Source organism: Leiobunum rupestre, chromosome 11 (genome assembly GCF_980474605.1).
Source record: "Leiobunum rupestre chromosome 11, qqLeiRupe1.1.hap1, whole genome shotgun sequence".
Taxonomy (NCBI): Eukaryota; Metazoa; Arthropoda; class Arachnida; order Opiliones; family Sclerosomatidae; genus Leiobunum; species Leiobunum rupestre.
Genome location: NC_143394.1, coordinates 14492635 through 14509096, shown reverse-complemented (window position 1 = coordinate 14509096; position 16462 = coordinate 14492635). Strand labels below are relative to the sequence as shown.

The 16462-nt window shown below is 36.0% G+C and overlaps 1 protein-coding gene across 1 annotated transcript in view; it reads right to left on the bottom strand.

Moving 5' to 3' along the window:
• Window positions 1-1685: 1685 nt before the first annotated feature.
• LOC149921398 (lachesin-like) overlaps window positions 1686-16462 on the bottom strand; it is a 233106-nt gene continuing 218329 nt past the window's right edge. Inside the window, exons 7-9 of the mRNA XM_090162682.1 lie at window positions 6525-6587; window positions 5873-5959; window positions 1686-2672 (exon numbers count right to left, since the gene is read on the bottom strand). Of these exons, the coding sequence (XP_090018808.1) occupies window positions 2593-2672; window positions 5873-5959; window positions 6525-6587 (230 nt within the window). The 3' untranslated portion in view covers window positions 1686-2592. The remainder of the gene's footprint in view (window positions 2673-5872; window positions 5960-6524; window positions 6588-16462) is intronic.

Below are 16462 nucleotides of genomic sequence, written 5' to 3'. Positions count from 1 at the left end.
TCAAAATTTATATTTGTTTGTTTAGTGTTTACAGTATTTGAATCGGTTGATTCCGTAAGTCAGAGGCGGCAAAAAAATTAAAATTGAAGTGAGTATTCTGTTGACAAAATCTGGCGTAGACTATCAATCAAACATACTTTTATTTTATTTTTGTCATCAAATTTAAATTAATTTATAAAATTATTAGAGTAATAGTCGCTTTGTTTTTATTATTTATCTTAATTGATATTAATGCCATGTTTTCCCGGGTAAATTTAATTTTTACTTTGGTAAAGGATGGATTTCCGATTTAATTTTAGGTTCCCAGTAATTTCAACAATTTACAATTTACAATACAAAATTTCTATTATGTATTTGACATAGGGTGTTGACAAGGGCTTGTGTTATGACAACACGGTGGTTGAATACTTCTGGCTTAGTGAACTCCTGCTTAAATGAAACGGACGTGTTTAATACTTGGAAAAGCAAGTATTTCGAAATAATATAGAGATGGCGCTGCCGTACGCAATAAATCTTATTTTTACCGGCTATCGAACGAAACTGAAGCTTCATTAAAATTACGTAACGGTATTCTCTAACCTTTCTATTATAAGAGTAACCTTGGTTTTTAGGACACAACACCTCCGTTGTTGGCGCCATCCTTCGGTCAAAAAAGTCTATCGAGTAGTTTATTTATTTATTTTTTTACATTATAATTCCCGATATATTATTGCCACCTTTAACGAGCAGTTTTGTTTTCTAAATTTGTATGTACACCAATTAGCCCTAACATTAATTATTGTTTTTGATTCACTGTAACTGAGAACATGTTCAACAGGACCCTTTTTGAGATTTGAGACCGTTCTTTTCGGTTCCTAGGTGTGAACGCGACCTTCTAAAATGGATAATCTGAGTAATGAAAAACCTCTGGAATACGGTACCTAGTACCAAAAGTAAATATGGGGAGAAAGTTTCGATCTGACTGTGGTTGACATATTTTTAAATGAGCTAGAGAATACGTGATTTAAAAGAGCCAATTTAACTTATGGTTTTTTTATTGTTTGAGGTTTTTTAATTATGCCAAATTAACAGTTTTGGTACTTTATAAAGCTTCAATTAAAACTGATAAATTTTAGCAATATAAAGATATGGTAATTTTATAATAATGTAATTTTGTAAAACATTTGCAGGTTTAGTTTTGCCTTATTAAAACGAAAGAACGAAGCTAACTACTTTCTATCATGCAAAATAGTTTGCAATTATAATCTCCGATTCAAGTCCAAGGCTTTCTACCCTTATTTACTTTTGATATAACCAAAAACTACAAGTTTGTAAACGTAAATGGTTTTTACAAAAGGTGCTTGTTTCGTTTTATACGTAGGCATCACTTATCAACCTAAATGCGACATCCAAGTAATTAGACTTAGTTAATCTTTTTTTAACTGAGATATATTTATTAATAAGAAACTAGAACAATTCAAAAGGGCGAGATTTTCGAATTAAAATTAACACCGATGCAATTTAAATACGCATAACCATAACGAATTTATCCGTCCTTTAGATGCCAAATTCCAAAAACTGTACAGTATCGTCAATTTTCATAGTTATCCAGAGAACGTAATTGTAGTTACACGGATTTACTGGTAATAAGATATTGTGGTATAAGATAATTTGCCTATAAACGAATTTAATAAATAGGCACAAAAATTCAATAGTCACAATATCTAGAAAACAGAGATTCTTTAGAAAATAATCACATTTTATGTTTCTTTAAATTACTTGGATATGGCACTTCCGTTGCGAATCATGTTCTCGGCTGCATAAATTGATTCTGACCGCTTGAAATGAAATTCGTAACTTCGTATATTTGGGGGAATTGAATGTTCTAGCGATAATTCACGATGACATCACACCGTTATCGAGCGCCGCTCTACGGTGAAAACTCGCGAAATTACCCGACGTGTTTAAATACAGACAAAGGCTGAGCAATTCGCTATTTTATTTGATGGTTTTTTTTCTGAAATGTATTGCTAAACGAAATCCGTACATAACTTTGTTCCTTCACGATAAAATTTACACAATCTAAATTCGTTATTCAGTTAGCGTAGTTTCTCTTTTTTTAGTTAACATTTAATCGGAAGCTTTTGTTTTAGTTTCATTATCCCAACACTAGGGGGCGATAGGAATGGCGTGACGTTTGTTGAACCGAAATAACTCGGGAAAACTGAGTTCAGCTTTGGAGGTTTCTTTTTAAGTAGTTCTTACACATGATATATATCGTTTCAACGCGATGACAAAAATGATAATTGCAACGAAATATCTCTTTATTTACATTTACCGTATATACGTAAGAGGTTTTCTTCTCATTATTTATAATTTATGTTTATAAAACTAACAGTTCTGACGCTTGGGAGCCTCTTCATATCAGATCATTAATTTCTGTCGTTAATTTTATTGTTTTTGGTTATTTTATTTTTCATTTTTCAACGACGTTTTCAACATTTTCTTTCTTCTCTTTGACGAGCCTAATTTGTAATTCGTACTACTCGATATTTACAAAATTGTGTTGAGTCTTGGCAGAGTGTTTTTATTTATTTTTTGGTCATGTTCTCTTTATTTCAATATCACAAAGCCGATAACCGCGAAAACAACCAAATACGAAGTTCTCGAAGCTGTAGCCATTGAGCTGGTGGCTGTAATGAAATAACAAGAACGAAAGTTAGTTTTTGAGGCATTAATAATGTTAAGGTTTCGGCTATTCCGGTAGTTCTACTGGAGACGTAGAAATTATCAGATATCTAGGGTTGCCGTTTAGAACCGGAGGAACCGGAACCGAACCGAAATTCCCGATTCGGTTCCAGTTCCGGTCCCAAGAAATGGGAAACAAAGCCACTTTGGTTCGATTCCGTTTCCATGTAGAACCAAACCGAAAACGAAACCGAATGAGAACCGAACCGGACCGAAACGAAAGAACCGAATACTATTACTTTTGGAAAAGGCGCGAAAAAGAATAAATGAACCACTGACAACAGTGACAAGTGACAAGGACTATTATGTCTATTGTCTCAAGTGGAAGGAAAAACCGTTGTATTTAGAAATCACTTAATTTCGTTTTGTCCAAATTATTGGTTTTTATTTCACCGCGTGTTCAATCTTACTTCCAAATAAGTGGAAATAAGCGAAAATAGCTTCGCCGCCTGCGCGAGCTTGTTTTACTTTTAATTTTCGACATTCTGCTTGGCCAGGGTCCGAAAATTAGTTCCTATAATTTCGGTTCTCGGTTCTGTTCGGTTCGGTTCCTACTATTTTTCACTTCGGTTTCGGTTCCAATTTGTCTTGATCGGTTCGGTCATTACCATCTCGTTGCTGTTACGCTCTCATGGTCTGGCGCCAACTGCCTTTTCCGCGTGCCAAAAAGGCTTACGGGTGGTCGTAGAAATCAATTTACCTCTTTCCATTTAATGGTTTAGTAATTAAAATTAACTGAAATAAAGTGCTGAAAGATCGAAGGTTTGAATTATCCGGAATCCGATGATGGTTTTCGATTTTCCCTACACTGACAAGGTGACATCCCAAGGACTGGTGCTTCTCCCCAATTACTGACAAGGTGACATCCCAAGGACTGGTGCTTCTCCCCAATTACTGACAAGGTGACATCCCAAGGACTGGTGCTTCTCCCCAATTACTGACAAGGTGACATCCCAAGGACTGGTGTTTCTCCCCAATTACTGACAAGGTGACATCCCAAGGACTGGTGTTTCTCCCCAATTACTGACAAGGTGACATCCCAAGGACTGGTGCTTCTCCCCAATTACTGACAAGGTGACATCCCAAGGACTGGTGTTTCTCCCCAATTCATGTACCTTGAAAAGATTCAATGGCCATTCGTTTTGCCATGGCAACCAAAAATGTTTTTTGCAACTCAAGTTTAAACTTTTTCTACGTTAAAAAGCATAGCAAAATAACGGCTAGTAAACCCCTACGATTTTACCAAAATTTCATTGATTTTACCCATTTTTATCGATTTTACCCAATTTTATGAATTTTATCCAATTGTTTTGCCAAAAGTTTAATTTTTAAATTTTTGAAAGTGTCAAAGGGCCCCTTACAAGCCGTGATTTTTTCATGCTATTTTACTCAAGTTTAAACTTGAGTGGTGAAAATCATTCTTAGTTGCCATGGCAAAACGAATGGCAATTGAAACTTTTCCCTTAGGAGCCTTCAAGGTACATGAAGGTCTACTTAACCCCCGAGTTTAAACAAAATCGGGGAGAAACACCTCGGGATGTCTTTAGCTTGTGAGTTGTTTATTCGGAACGAAGTAGAGTAAAATGTTATCGCTTCCTCATTTTTGACCTAAGGCTCCAATGTACTGTACAGAGCTAGAAATATGGTCTCAGTTTGCGGGCTCAATAGAAAGCTAAGTAATTGGTTTGGAACTTGTAGTTGGGCAGCTTGTTTTGACGCACGAAGTTAGAATTTACCTTAATTGTGATCACAACTTTTGTTTATATTGGTAAAAATGGTGGGAGTCTTCGACAATGAAATATTTAGCGGTGGGACTACATTTTTTTGCAAAGCGAAAACGTCTACAGATCGAACTAAAGATTTTTGCTACATTTTAGAGAGATGTCACTTCAACATTGAGCTCCTACTGAACCTTAAGCGGGAAGAATACAGTAAAAGCCTCTTTTTCGTTCAAGCTGAACGTTTCTGTTTTTACAATTACATAATTGTATTATATTTTTCTTATTAGGGTGAACCTTCCTCTAGTGCTTCAAATAATTTTGATAATTCTAATATTAATAGTTAACGAGGTATAAGGTCCTAAGTAAAGGGTAGTTTAGGCACTTGCCCAACTTGTTTAGCTCCGGGGGTCCGAATTGAAACGTAATAACTTAATTACTTTAAAATTTAAAATTGTCAAAATTATTTTAGGCACTAAACAAGAGGTTGTTCTACACTTAAATATTAATTTTATAAGTTGCAATACAAAATTAAAAGAGTTCAGCTTGAAATAGCGCGAAAGTATACAATGGACACAGTAGTCTTCCCCCTTAACCTTCAACGCGACATCTGTCGATAATTTTTGAAATTATAAGCTCTTTATATCAGTCTTTAGACGTTTATGGCGTTACAAACGCAATATCACTGCCCGATATTACCATATAATATTATCAGAAAACATAGCAATTTGCCTGAAACATTAAGATCCTTAAGTAGAGTATTTAAAAGTAATTTCTCGACATTTATTCATTTAAGCAGCTAGAAGAATACACCACTTCAGAAATACGTTCTGTACAATGACTGCTCCGCCACCTACTTTTAGAAAACATAAATAGGCAAAGTCATTTTCTACCTTTTCTACTAAACTTAAATAGTATCTGCTTTCGAAAATCTGCAGTAGATGGTATTGGCCTTTGTATTATGACGGATCACGGTCGTATCAGATTTCAACTTGTCCAAATTTTGTCTAACATTAGCTTAAGTATTTAGTTATTTTCGCTTTCTCAAGATTAGGAACCGTGTCTTTTAAAGGATTTTTCAATCCATAGCGTAAAAGTTTAATTTTAATTTATACTAGAAGGCGCCAGTTTAAACCTTTTGTCGGGAGGGAAATAAGTACTTACTGATTTATTACAAAAAAAATTTCTAACACTATTTTAAGCTATATTTTATGAAAAATCTACAAGGAAAAGTTCAATTATTGAAAAATTCGGCATACGAAGTTAAATGAAAAACAATCTTAAATAATATAAAATTTATGTTTAAGACTGTTGGCGCCATCTGGTGAAAATTCCGGTATTTAAAAATTAGACTTTAATGGCTTCTCTTTTCTTTCTCAAATGATCGGTTCTAGTTTTAAATGAAACAGAAGGTTGTGTGGTCTCACCTTCGGGTTCGGGTTGGTTTGGCAGCGGCTGTATGTCGAGCCTTGGCTCCTTTGTCAAAGTGTCGTCCGCCATCCCGAAGTTGATGTCTGTTCATGAGAAATAACGGTTATTTCTTTTACGAGACAAGCGCGTTGAGACCGTGTTTGAGCGGATTTCGCTAACTAAGATTTGGCCTACGCGATTCCAGTGCCAGCAAATGGGGGTTTTGAAAAAGCTAAATAACCGGGATTTTTTAAGTACTTTCACCAAGACGTTGCAATTTTCTAAAAAAAAATTCGTTCGGAATTGTTTATTCATTATCCACAAATTTTCCGATTTATTTAAAAAACGTTGGTAAAAGAATATCATTTTAACTTATTTATATATGTTTCTTACGCAACCAAGCATTCATTTGAATAAAAGTGGTATTTATTTAAATAATTGTTTGTTTTATTTAAATAATAGGCTTATTCACTTTCGATTATTTAAACATTTTACAATTTTTATTCAACTATTGGTTATTTAAATAAATGTTATTTAAATATCGCTGAGCTTATTTTATTCATGGATAAAAATTAATCGAATGCCGAGCACTATTCACCGATGGTGTTTAGGATGTTAAGTGTTCGTATTTGATTCGCAATAAGAGCCTTAGAAAAAGATGAATCTTACCGTTTACACTTTGACTTTTGGCCGTAGAAGATTCTTTGCCGTTTAGTATCGGAACGTGGATTTCTGTAATGAGTAAATCAACGAAATTATTTTATTATCTTGGTATGAGGGTAATTTTCAGATACCTGAAGATAATCAGTTAATCAAATAAGGTTAATCTATTATATTTCTCACACCCAGCAAACCTGATCTAAAATTGTATCTGATTTAATATCTCAAGTAACTGATCTGAATTGATTTGCTATAATTAATCTGATCAGATTCAGTTAATTGTTATCTGACTGCTACGTTTAATATATATGTATCTGTATCACTGTGAGACATCTGAAACCTACTCATCTTCTTACTGTCGGTTTACGATTAATTCAGATTAGTTTCAGGTTTAAGCTATCTGGTTTGAATTTTGACCCATATCAAATGATCTGATAAAATCTGAGCGTAAATTCGAATCATCCGATATATGAAATATCGTAATTATTAACTCGGTTCAGATAATAGTTGCGAAATGGTTTTAAGCTTATCAAAATACTGCTCATATCTCTATCTTAGATCAAAGTAGTGTTGTAAGTCGGAAAATTTTCCGGACAATTACCGACGCTTTTTTTCCGGAAAATTTTCCGTATTTTTCCGAAAAATATTAAAAACGTTTTATTCCATGATTTGTCTAATATATTGTTTGCAATTTTAAATAAAGCGGCATTTTCACCTCATTTTTTCTAATCTAAAAGTAAAACTAAACTTATAGACTAGTTTAAACTGGTTGAAATGTAACACTATTAATGTTTTGTAGTATGTTTACTGATATTAGTCGTTTTAAATCGATAAAAAGTTTAAAACATTAAAAACCCTTGAAAAGTAATTTATGTTTAAATTTTTTATTTTTCCGATTTGCGGAAAATTTTCCGGAAAATTAACAACCCTAGATCAAACAATTTTGATTGTTTTAAAGGGGAACGGTCAAGCTTTAACCAGTTATATAGCCCTATAGCCCATTAAAAACAATTTTTTTTGGCGAAAACCGCATCAAAAAATATTGAGTGGTTAATTTTTAATAAAATAAAGAAATTTCGGGAAATCGAAAAGCGCGCGTCCACCGCGACACCCGGTGAGAAGTCGGTGAGACAGAAAAACAACGTAAAAGCGCGCGCTGCTGAAGACGCAAAAAAATTGTGTTGCACGCGCGGCGCTTTCCAGTTATAAGAAACCTAAGCCTAAATTGCGCTATTTTATAATAATAATCAGCTAGGCTAATACCCAAGGCACTACCTTAGGCCTAAGTCATCATGCGACTTTTAAAGCCATTGTTTCAGGTGGCCGGGTTACAATGCGTAGGAGTGTGCTGGCAAGCCCTGCATGCCACGCGTTCGAGCCAACAGCTCCCTACACTAACTATTACCGTTAACCTCAACAAGTTTTTGTGGTTAGGGGCGCTGGCGGCAGCCCCTAAGATGGCGGCGAAAGTTCAAACCCAAACACCTGGCGTTATTTTTCGTTTTAACTTTTTGGGCCAAAAGCTATTTTTTCAAGACAAAAAAAGGTACGTGTTATAGTATATTGAACGTCTTGTTTATCTTTTGATACGGAAATAAGGCCATATTTGGAAAAGCTTGACCGTTCCCCTTTAAATCCAGTATAGCTAGTAGTAGTAAATTGGAAATAATGAAAGCTTGTTGAGGTTAACGGAAATAGTAGGGATATAAAACCATGCCTTTCCGCCTTACTTCTAATAATATTTCCCCCATCTCCTTGTAGGCTTAAAATATCTTCAGGAAAAATGAAACAGAGGCTATAGTCGTAGCTAGATTGTCTCTGCTAGCCTGAATATATTCTTGTGGATACTAAAATAAATGCTTGATGCTGAACCAAACCAAAAAATTCAAAATCCATGGCTACTCGGCCACCCCTTAAGATTCATAGGTTCCGATAAATTTGTAATTTTCCGTCCAAATTCTACTTCTAGAATGTTCCAAACGCATAAATCAGAAAATACGGCTAATTAACTTACAAAAATGTTATTTATTTATGACCGGAAACTAAGGGCTGTAAATTTGGAAAGTAGACGGACTTTTTGACGTACGGCTCTATAAATAAGCAGCGCCTAAAAGTGGCCAAACGCTACCCTATAAATATGATGTAGTCCTATTCTAACGCGCCAATGGACATTCCAAAAAGAACAGTCCGTTTCAGGAACCCTTCGACGGTAGGTGGACCGATCAATTCATCGACTTCCGAAATAAATTAAACTCGTTTCTTTTGTCTCGGATTCGGACTATTCACGTGAAAGGGTCATTTATAACCATTAACGTCCTCTAGCGTCGGCTTCCGTCAACTCCGCGGTGGAAAAAAAATATTACAATTTTCTTCAGCCGTTCCTCATCTTTTTTTAGCTGTTAGTTCGGAAAAACTTGTAAAGATGAAAAATCTCCCGCTTATACCGTTAAAATTCTTATCGTTACTTTAATACGAAGGTTCGCGTTATTATAGATAGATTTTGGATACGAACGAACTATAAAGGCTACATAATTGATATGGGACTGACACTGGGCGTCGTGAGATATAGGCTTATCTATAATCTTAGGAAGCGACATCCTGCGGACGGTTCACGCGAAGAACTAATTTTCCGTATCGACTCGAACTATAAAGACTGTGTACAGAGTGTTAGATCAGTCCGTGCATTGCGTAATAATTATGTGTAAATTTATCTGACTCAAAAATTAAGAAGAAAATGTCTCTCAAATATTTTAGAAATAAAGATTATCGGAATCGAAAAAAATAAAGATAAATTTTTTTAAACTTATCAGATTATTATTAGACTCAAATATTTATGAAAATAATAATTCTTGAAATTATTCAATAATTGTTATTCTGGAAAACGTTTAAAAATTATATTTCTGCAAAACTTTCAATAATTGTAATTCTTGAAAACAGTCAATAATTGAAATACTCGAAAACATTCAGTAATTGAAATATTCGAAAACTTTCAAAAATTGTAATTCTTGAAAACTTTCAATAATTGTAATTCTTGAAAACTTTCAATAATTGTAATTTTTGAAAACTTTCAATAATTGTAACTCTTGAAAACTTTCAATAATTGAAATACTCGAAAACTTTCAATAATTGAAATACTCGAAAACTTTCAATAATTGTCGTTCTCGAAAACTTTCAATAATTGTCGTTCTCGAAAACTTTCAATAATTGTCGTTCTCGAAAACTTTCAATAATTGTCGTTCTCGAAAACTTTCAATAATTGTCGTTCTCGAAAACTTTCAATAATTGTCGTTCTCGAAAACTTTCAATAATTGTCGTTCTCGAAAACTTTCAATAATTGTCGTTCTCGAAAACTTTCAATAATTGTCGTTCTCGAAAACTTTCAATAATTGTCGTTCTCGAAAACTTTCAATAATTGTCGTTCTCGAAAACTTTCAATAATTGTCGTTCTCGAAAACTTTCAATAATTGTCGTTCTCGAAAACTTTCAATAATTGTCGTTCTCGAAAACTTTCAATAATTGTCGTTCTCGAAAACTTTCAATAATTGTCGTTCTCGAAAACATTCTAAAATTGTAATTCTAGAAAACATTAAAAAATTATAGTTCTCGCAACATTTAAGCAAATTTAAGAAATATTTCTAAGACTCTAAATAAAAAATACTATTAGAATTGATTTTCTTAAAAACATTTATAATACAGACGTAAAAAATAGTAAAATCATGAGAATTGGAAAGTTTGAACAACCTATCAGACTGGGAAGTTTCGAGGAAGCACCTGGTATAGGGAGAGTTGGCCGTCTTTTTCTCGTCCCTAGAATTTTTTCACCGTCGGCGAACGGATGGAAAATGGGCTTAGCTTCCGCGGTCATTAGTTACGTCAAAAACCAAACCGATGATAATAAATGATGAAGAGAAATCGGGGAGAAGAGACTAGCGGAATACAGTGGCATCATTTACATATTTTTAAAAGGGCGGGCTATTGCCAAATTCGCTCTGGTCGAATTGCGTTTCGAAGTTTGGCGAATGAGATGCGCCGCAAATATGAAAGCGAATTTTTTGGTGCTTATTTTGTACTCGGTTTAATATTGAAAGCACGTTTCTTGAATATTGAAAATCGATATCGAGATACCTCTTTCGGTTCGAAAATTATATTTATTAGAAACGTCGGTTAATTATCCTATTCATCGCGATAGGGGTATTCGACTATTGAACCGACGGATGCCAACGAGAGAAGTAAAGTATACTTGTTCAAAATTTAAAAAAAATATGCATATAAGAGTACTGCGAATCAAAAGGTAGTCAAAAAAGTGGTTGCTATCAACTTATCTGCACAGGTAAATGTAAAAGTCCCTGATTATATGCTTGGAGCGTAATAGTCCGTTTGATTTGATTTTTTTAAATTTGTCTAAATTGTCATTGACTGCCATACGTTTTATAATCAGCTAGGCTAATACCCAACGCACCACCTTTGGCCTAAGTCATCTACCGACTTTTAAAGTAATTAATTCAGATGGCCGGGTTACAATACGTTTCGAGGGTGGCGGCAAGCCATGCATGCCACGCGAGCCAACAGCTCCCTACACTAACTATTACCGTTAACCTCTACAAATTTTTATGGAAAGGGAAACTCAACGCAGAAGGAGTTGTTCCGAGTTTTCACCCAGTGCTACAAACTGGGAGCGAACCCAGCTCCTCTTGCGAGGCGAACGCGCTAACCACTCCGCAAATCCAGTGGTCATTTAGGTACGCCTTTGTACGATAGATAGCGCCATGGTAAAGGGTGAATTTTAAATAAAATTTTATCTTTACAGTAATTGTAAGAGATGTCGCTTCATGCGCTACAATCAGCACGTTTCGACGAAATGGCGGTTGAATACTCACACTATGCACTTACAAAGGAGACGACCCGAGGTGATAATCACCGATTTTGTTCAAACTCGGGTATAATGTACACCTCCATGTAACTTGAAAAACCTGTAAGGGAAAAGTTGCGACGGGCTTTCGTTTTGCCATGGCAACCGAAATTGTTTTTGACAACATGATTTGGAATTATTTCCATTGAAAATAACATGGGAATTTGAAGGATTTTAAGGGTCCCCCCAATTGACCAAATTGCATTTAAACTTGATTAACTTGAAAAACCTGTAAGGGAAAAGTTGCGACGGCCTTTCGTTTCGCCATGGCAACCGAAATAGTTTTTGACAACATGATTTGGAATTATTTCCATTGAAAATAACATGGGAATTTGAAGGATTTTAAGGGTCCCCCCAATTGACCAAATTGCATTTAAACTTGATTAAATTTAATTTTTTAAATCAATTTAAATTTTTTATAATGCTTTTGAAATTTTGAAATTTTTTAATTTTTAAAATCTTTCAGATTCCCATGTTATTTTCAATAGAAATAATTGCAAATCATGTTGTCAAAAACGTTTTCGGTTGCCATGGCAAAACGAAAGCCCGTCGCAACTTTTCCCTTGCAGGTTTTTTAAAGGCTTAGGTTTTCTTCTGCCTGTCCCCCTTTAAATTAGGCCAACATGTTCAGGGGTTGGCCTACCACCAGGGTATTGGTGCTCCACTAACAATTTTAAGTTAATTTAAAGGGGGACAGGCAGAAATAAACCTAGGTCATTTACATGGAGGTGTACACTATACCCGAGTTTGAACAAAATCGGTGAATATCACCTCGGGTCGTCTCCTTGTTAGTTGGAAGAACAATTAAAGTGCAGACAAGTTCCAACTTTACCAATAATGTAAATATCAAAATTTACTGCATTTAATAATATAAACTTTAAGCAAAGTCCAGTTCTTCACTTTAATCTTATAAATAACCATTAAGATAATTTTAAATTTATATATTCAGAAAATGTAACATCGATTTCCCCAGAACCAAATGATTTTTATCTTAAAAGTTAATAGGTTTTCGCGAATAACCAATAAATTTGTGATTACTTCTATCGTTTGTCCCCAAATTTAATATGTCACCTTCTTTCTTACCAAAAGAAATATTACCTGGTAGACAGGGCCGGACTTAGAGATCCTGGGCCCATAGGCAGATAAGGAGTCTGGGCCCCCTTTTCACGCGCTGCATTTACTCTTGTCCCTGGAACTAGGCTGTGTCTGAATTTCCCTGATTCATCGTAGAAGTCTGACCTGAGCTTTACGGTTATATTACTAAATAAAAGCTCTTAACAATCGTCGACTAAATATTAGAGCATAGCGCCGAACCAATTTTCAACGGCGGCGGCGGGAACGATAATTAGTTCGGCGGCGGCGTGGCGCGCCGATTTTCAGAAAATAATCGGCGGCGTTGAAAAAAATCGGCGGCGGCGGCGCCTAAGGGGAAAAACTGCCCCCCCTCAGAAATAGCGCCAGCCTTTTAATAGACCGCTAGAACTTAAATTGTTAAACACATTTAAAAAAATACATGTTTAATAGAATGTATTTTATTAAAATAGGAACCACTTGTTTCCAAAACAAAGAAGAGGTAACTTTGGTGTGCCTGAAAGAATTTTTTCATAATGATACCTTGTTGCAAGGATATGACGTTATTGACGTCACTTCCCAGTCGATGACGGTTTTATCGTCATCAAAACTAGTTCTCGCGTAGGGGGGGGGGGGAAGGAAGTTAAAACCAGTTTTACGCGACGTTAGTGCTGTTTTTTCTTTGGTGGCTGTCAAAGACTATATAAAGTTACGCGTAGCTTTATATAGTCTTTGGTGGCTGTGAAACAAGGTCTCATTTAAATTTTTAATACAGATATGTTAAACAGATGCACACTTATGAGTAACTATGTCACATATGATACTATTAAACTAAAACATTTACGTTAGTAATAACAATACTGTACTAATATACTACCATTTCACTAGTATTATTATCTATACACTCTTTTTAGAAGCTTTTGCTGGGCGCCGCCATTATCGTACAAACAACCAACGAGCCAGCCCTCTACCGCATAAATTTCATCCCCCCAAATCCGGTTTTTCCCCGCGCATTTAAGTCTATTATCACAAATTATTTTATCTTTGTATCAAAGAAATTTTTAAAATGTAATAGAATAGTTATTGCTGAATGCAGCCAATGCAGCTGATACGTTTCTGTACTTATTACAAAATACGAGGCGAGGCAACTCCAAAGCCGTTTTCGTTTCTCTCTCTCCTATCCCAGCTATCTGCTGCAGAAAATCTTGGTGCGCGCGGTGCAGTGGTGCCAGATATTTTGGAAATTATTAATTATTTTTAATTTTATAACGCTAGTACGGTGCACCCAACAGCGGCTAGGAATCGTAGCACTACCAAAAGAAAAATCTATGTAGTTTAGATCTCAAAACGTAATTATTATACTTTAATAATGGAAATTAATTCGGCGGCGAAATGAAAATGTTTCGGCGGCGGCGTTTCGGCGTTATCTAAATAATCGGCGGCGGCGGCGTTTGATCGGCGGCGCTATCCTCTACTAAATATGCGATAAATTATGCAACATTGCGATTTAAGGCTGCGTCCGTAAACTGCCAGGCAGAAATTTTGGTAATTTTAAAACAAAATCTTCTACCTACATGTAGGAATTTCTCGAATATAAATTACGATTGATATTATAGATTTATGCCTTCGAATACAGTAATTACGGTCACTGGAGGGCCCCTTCCAAGGATGGGCCCCTAGGCCACGGTTTAGGTTGGCCTAGGCGGGAATACGGCACTGCTGGTAGACATATGGCCTGTTAGAAGGCTAATAGAGAGAGTAAGTTAATTGCCTTAGAAGTTTGTACGACAACTTCGCGAGTCAGGTAATCATTTTGGGACGGTTTTCTTTTCGCTTTTACGAAACTTGAAGACTACACCATATTATATTAAATTTTATGAAACACTTCGTATATTATTTATAATGGTTATTTAAAAATACTGAATGGTACAATAAATTTGAGAGAGCTATGGTCAGTTGTTCTATTTTTAGAAGCATGTATTTTAAAAGCGTACGAAATGATTTAAATTGAAAAGCGTCTAAGCCTTGTTTAAGATTAAATCGATACCGGTATGGAAGGGAAAACATTTGGGGTAAATCCGGGTACGCGAAAACTAAATATTGTGTTTAGACAATACTCACAGTCATATATGAGGCACTTCTTAGTGGTAATGGGCCAATTGCGCAGTTCCCATTTCCGCAAATTCAATTTCGCGGTTTTCCATTTGCGCAGTTTTCATTTGCGCAGTATCCCACTTCCGCAGTTTTCCATTAGCGCGTTTTTCATTTGCGCTTTTTCCGTAAGTGCAGTTTTCCACTTGCGCCGATATTTTCCATTTTTCATTTGCGCAGGTTTTTCATTTGCGCAGGTTTGTCATTTGCGTGGTTTTCCACTTGCGCAGGTTTTCCATTTGCGCGGTTTCCCAATGGGGCTGTTTTCCATTTGCGCAAGTTTTTCTATTCCGCGGCTTCTCACGACCTGAATATTCTATATTAAGCAATTTTCCTTGAAATAAGATTTTTTCAGGTAGTTTATTTTTAACGTAACCTTGTTTACCATCCAACTGTGCTGCTGGTGTATTTGTAATTACCGGTCGCGCTGTCCATACCAATAATTTAAAGTTGTTTGAAGTTGACATACCGGTTGTTGAATTATTTTGTTGGGAATAAATCTTCGGTCGACAAACGAATTGTAGCTTCTCAGCTTTTAGGCTAAAAGAAAATGTAGTATCTGTAACACTGAGTATATTGGCTGCTATTTAAATTTAGTGCATTCCACCAAAAATGCACCTTTTTAATTGCACTGCATATTTCCTAGGGGTCAGAAAGAATATTTTTTAACGGTTAGGTTAGTCGGGCGCGCCGCAGGCGCCGAGGCACCCTTTTCATATAGGAGGTGTTCTACGACAGGGGCCATTCTAACGAAATATCTTGGTATCGGCCTCTCACATAGGACGTAACTGTCCTACGACAGAGGCCATTCCTACGAAATACAGGACGCTCACTGTCCTATATTGGAGAGCATTTCAACGAAATAGTTTTTATATAGAGGTAGTTATATCAAGGCTAGCAACGGTTAGGTGAGCCGGGCGCGCCGCAGCCGCGTAGGCACCGTTTTCATATAGGTGTTCTACTACCGAGGACGTACATTGTCCTACGACAGAAGCCATTTTAAAAGTGGTGCTAAGGTGTTAGCAGCATTTTTATCTGAAATTGAAACATTTTTTAATTCCTGTTTATTTTAGATTTTAAACATCGTTATTTTATTGTGCCGCCTACAATTGTTTAAGAAGTATGGCCATCATTAAAATCGTTATTAAAGCTGGAACTGTCAGTAAACAGTTACTACACTATGATCTTAGCCTAAAGGCCGAGAAGCTTCGAGTCGCTGTTGGACTAAATATATTTTCCCAAGAGACTAATTCAACGAATGCTATTTTAACTAAGAAAAACCTAATTTGTTTTGGTATTTACTGCCCAAACGGACATTAAACAAACACTAGCAGCGCAGCTGGATGGTAAACAAGGTAATGTTAAAATTTACCTGCCAGAAATAAACCCTTTTCTAGGAAAAAGGATTAATAGTGAATATTTAAGTCATAAAAATCCCCGCAAATGGGAAAACCGTTCAAATAACAAATCTGCGCAACAGGAAAATCGCGCAAACGGAAACTGCGCAAACGGGGAAACCGCGCAAACGGGAAACTGCGCAAACGAGAAAACCGCACAAGCGGGAAACTGCGCAATCGGGAAAAAGCGCGCAAATGGTAAATTGCGCAAATGACAAACTGCGCAAATGGGGAGCTGCGCAAATAGCAATTCCGCAAATGGGAAACGCACAATTGGGAACGTGCGCAAACGAAAACTGCGGAAGTGGGAAGTGCGCAAATGGAAACTGCGCAATTGGGAACGTGCGCAAACGAAAACTGCGGAAGTGGGAAGTGCGCAAATGGAAACTGCGCAATTGGACCCAAACCCTTCTTAGTAT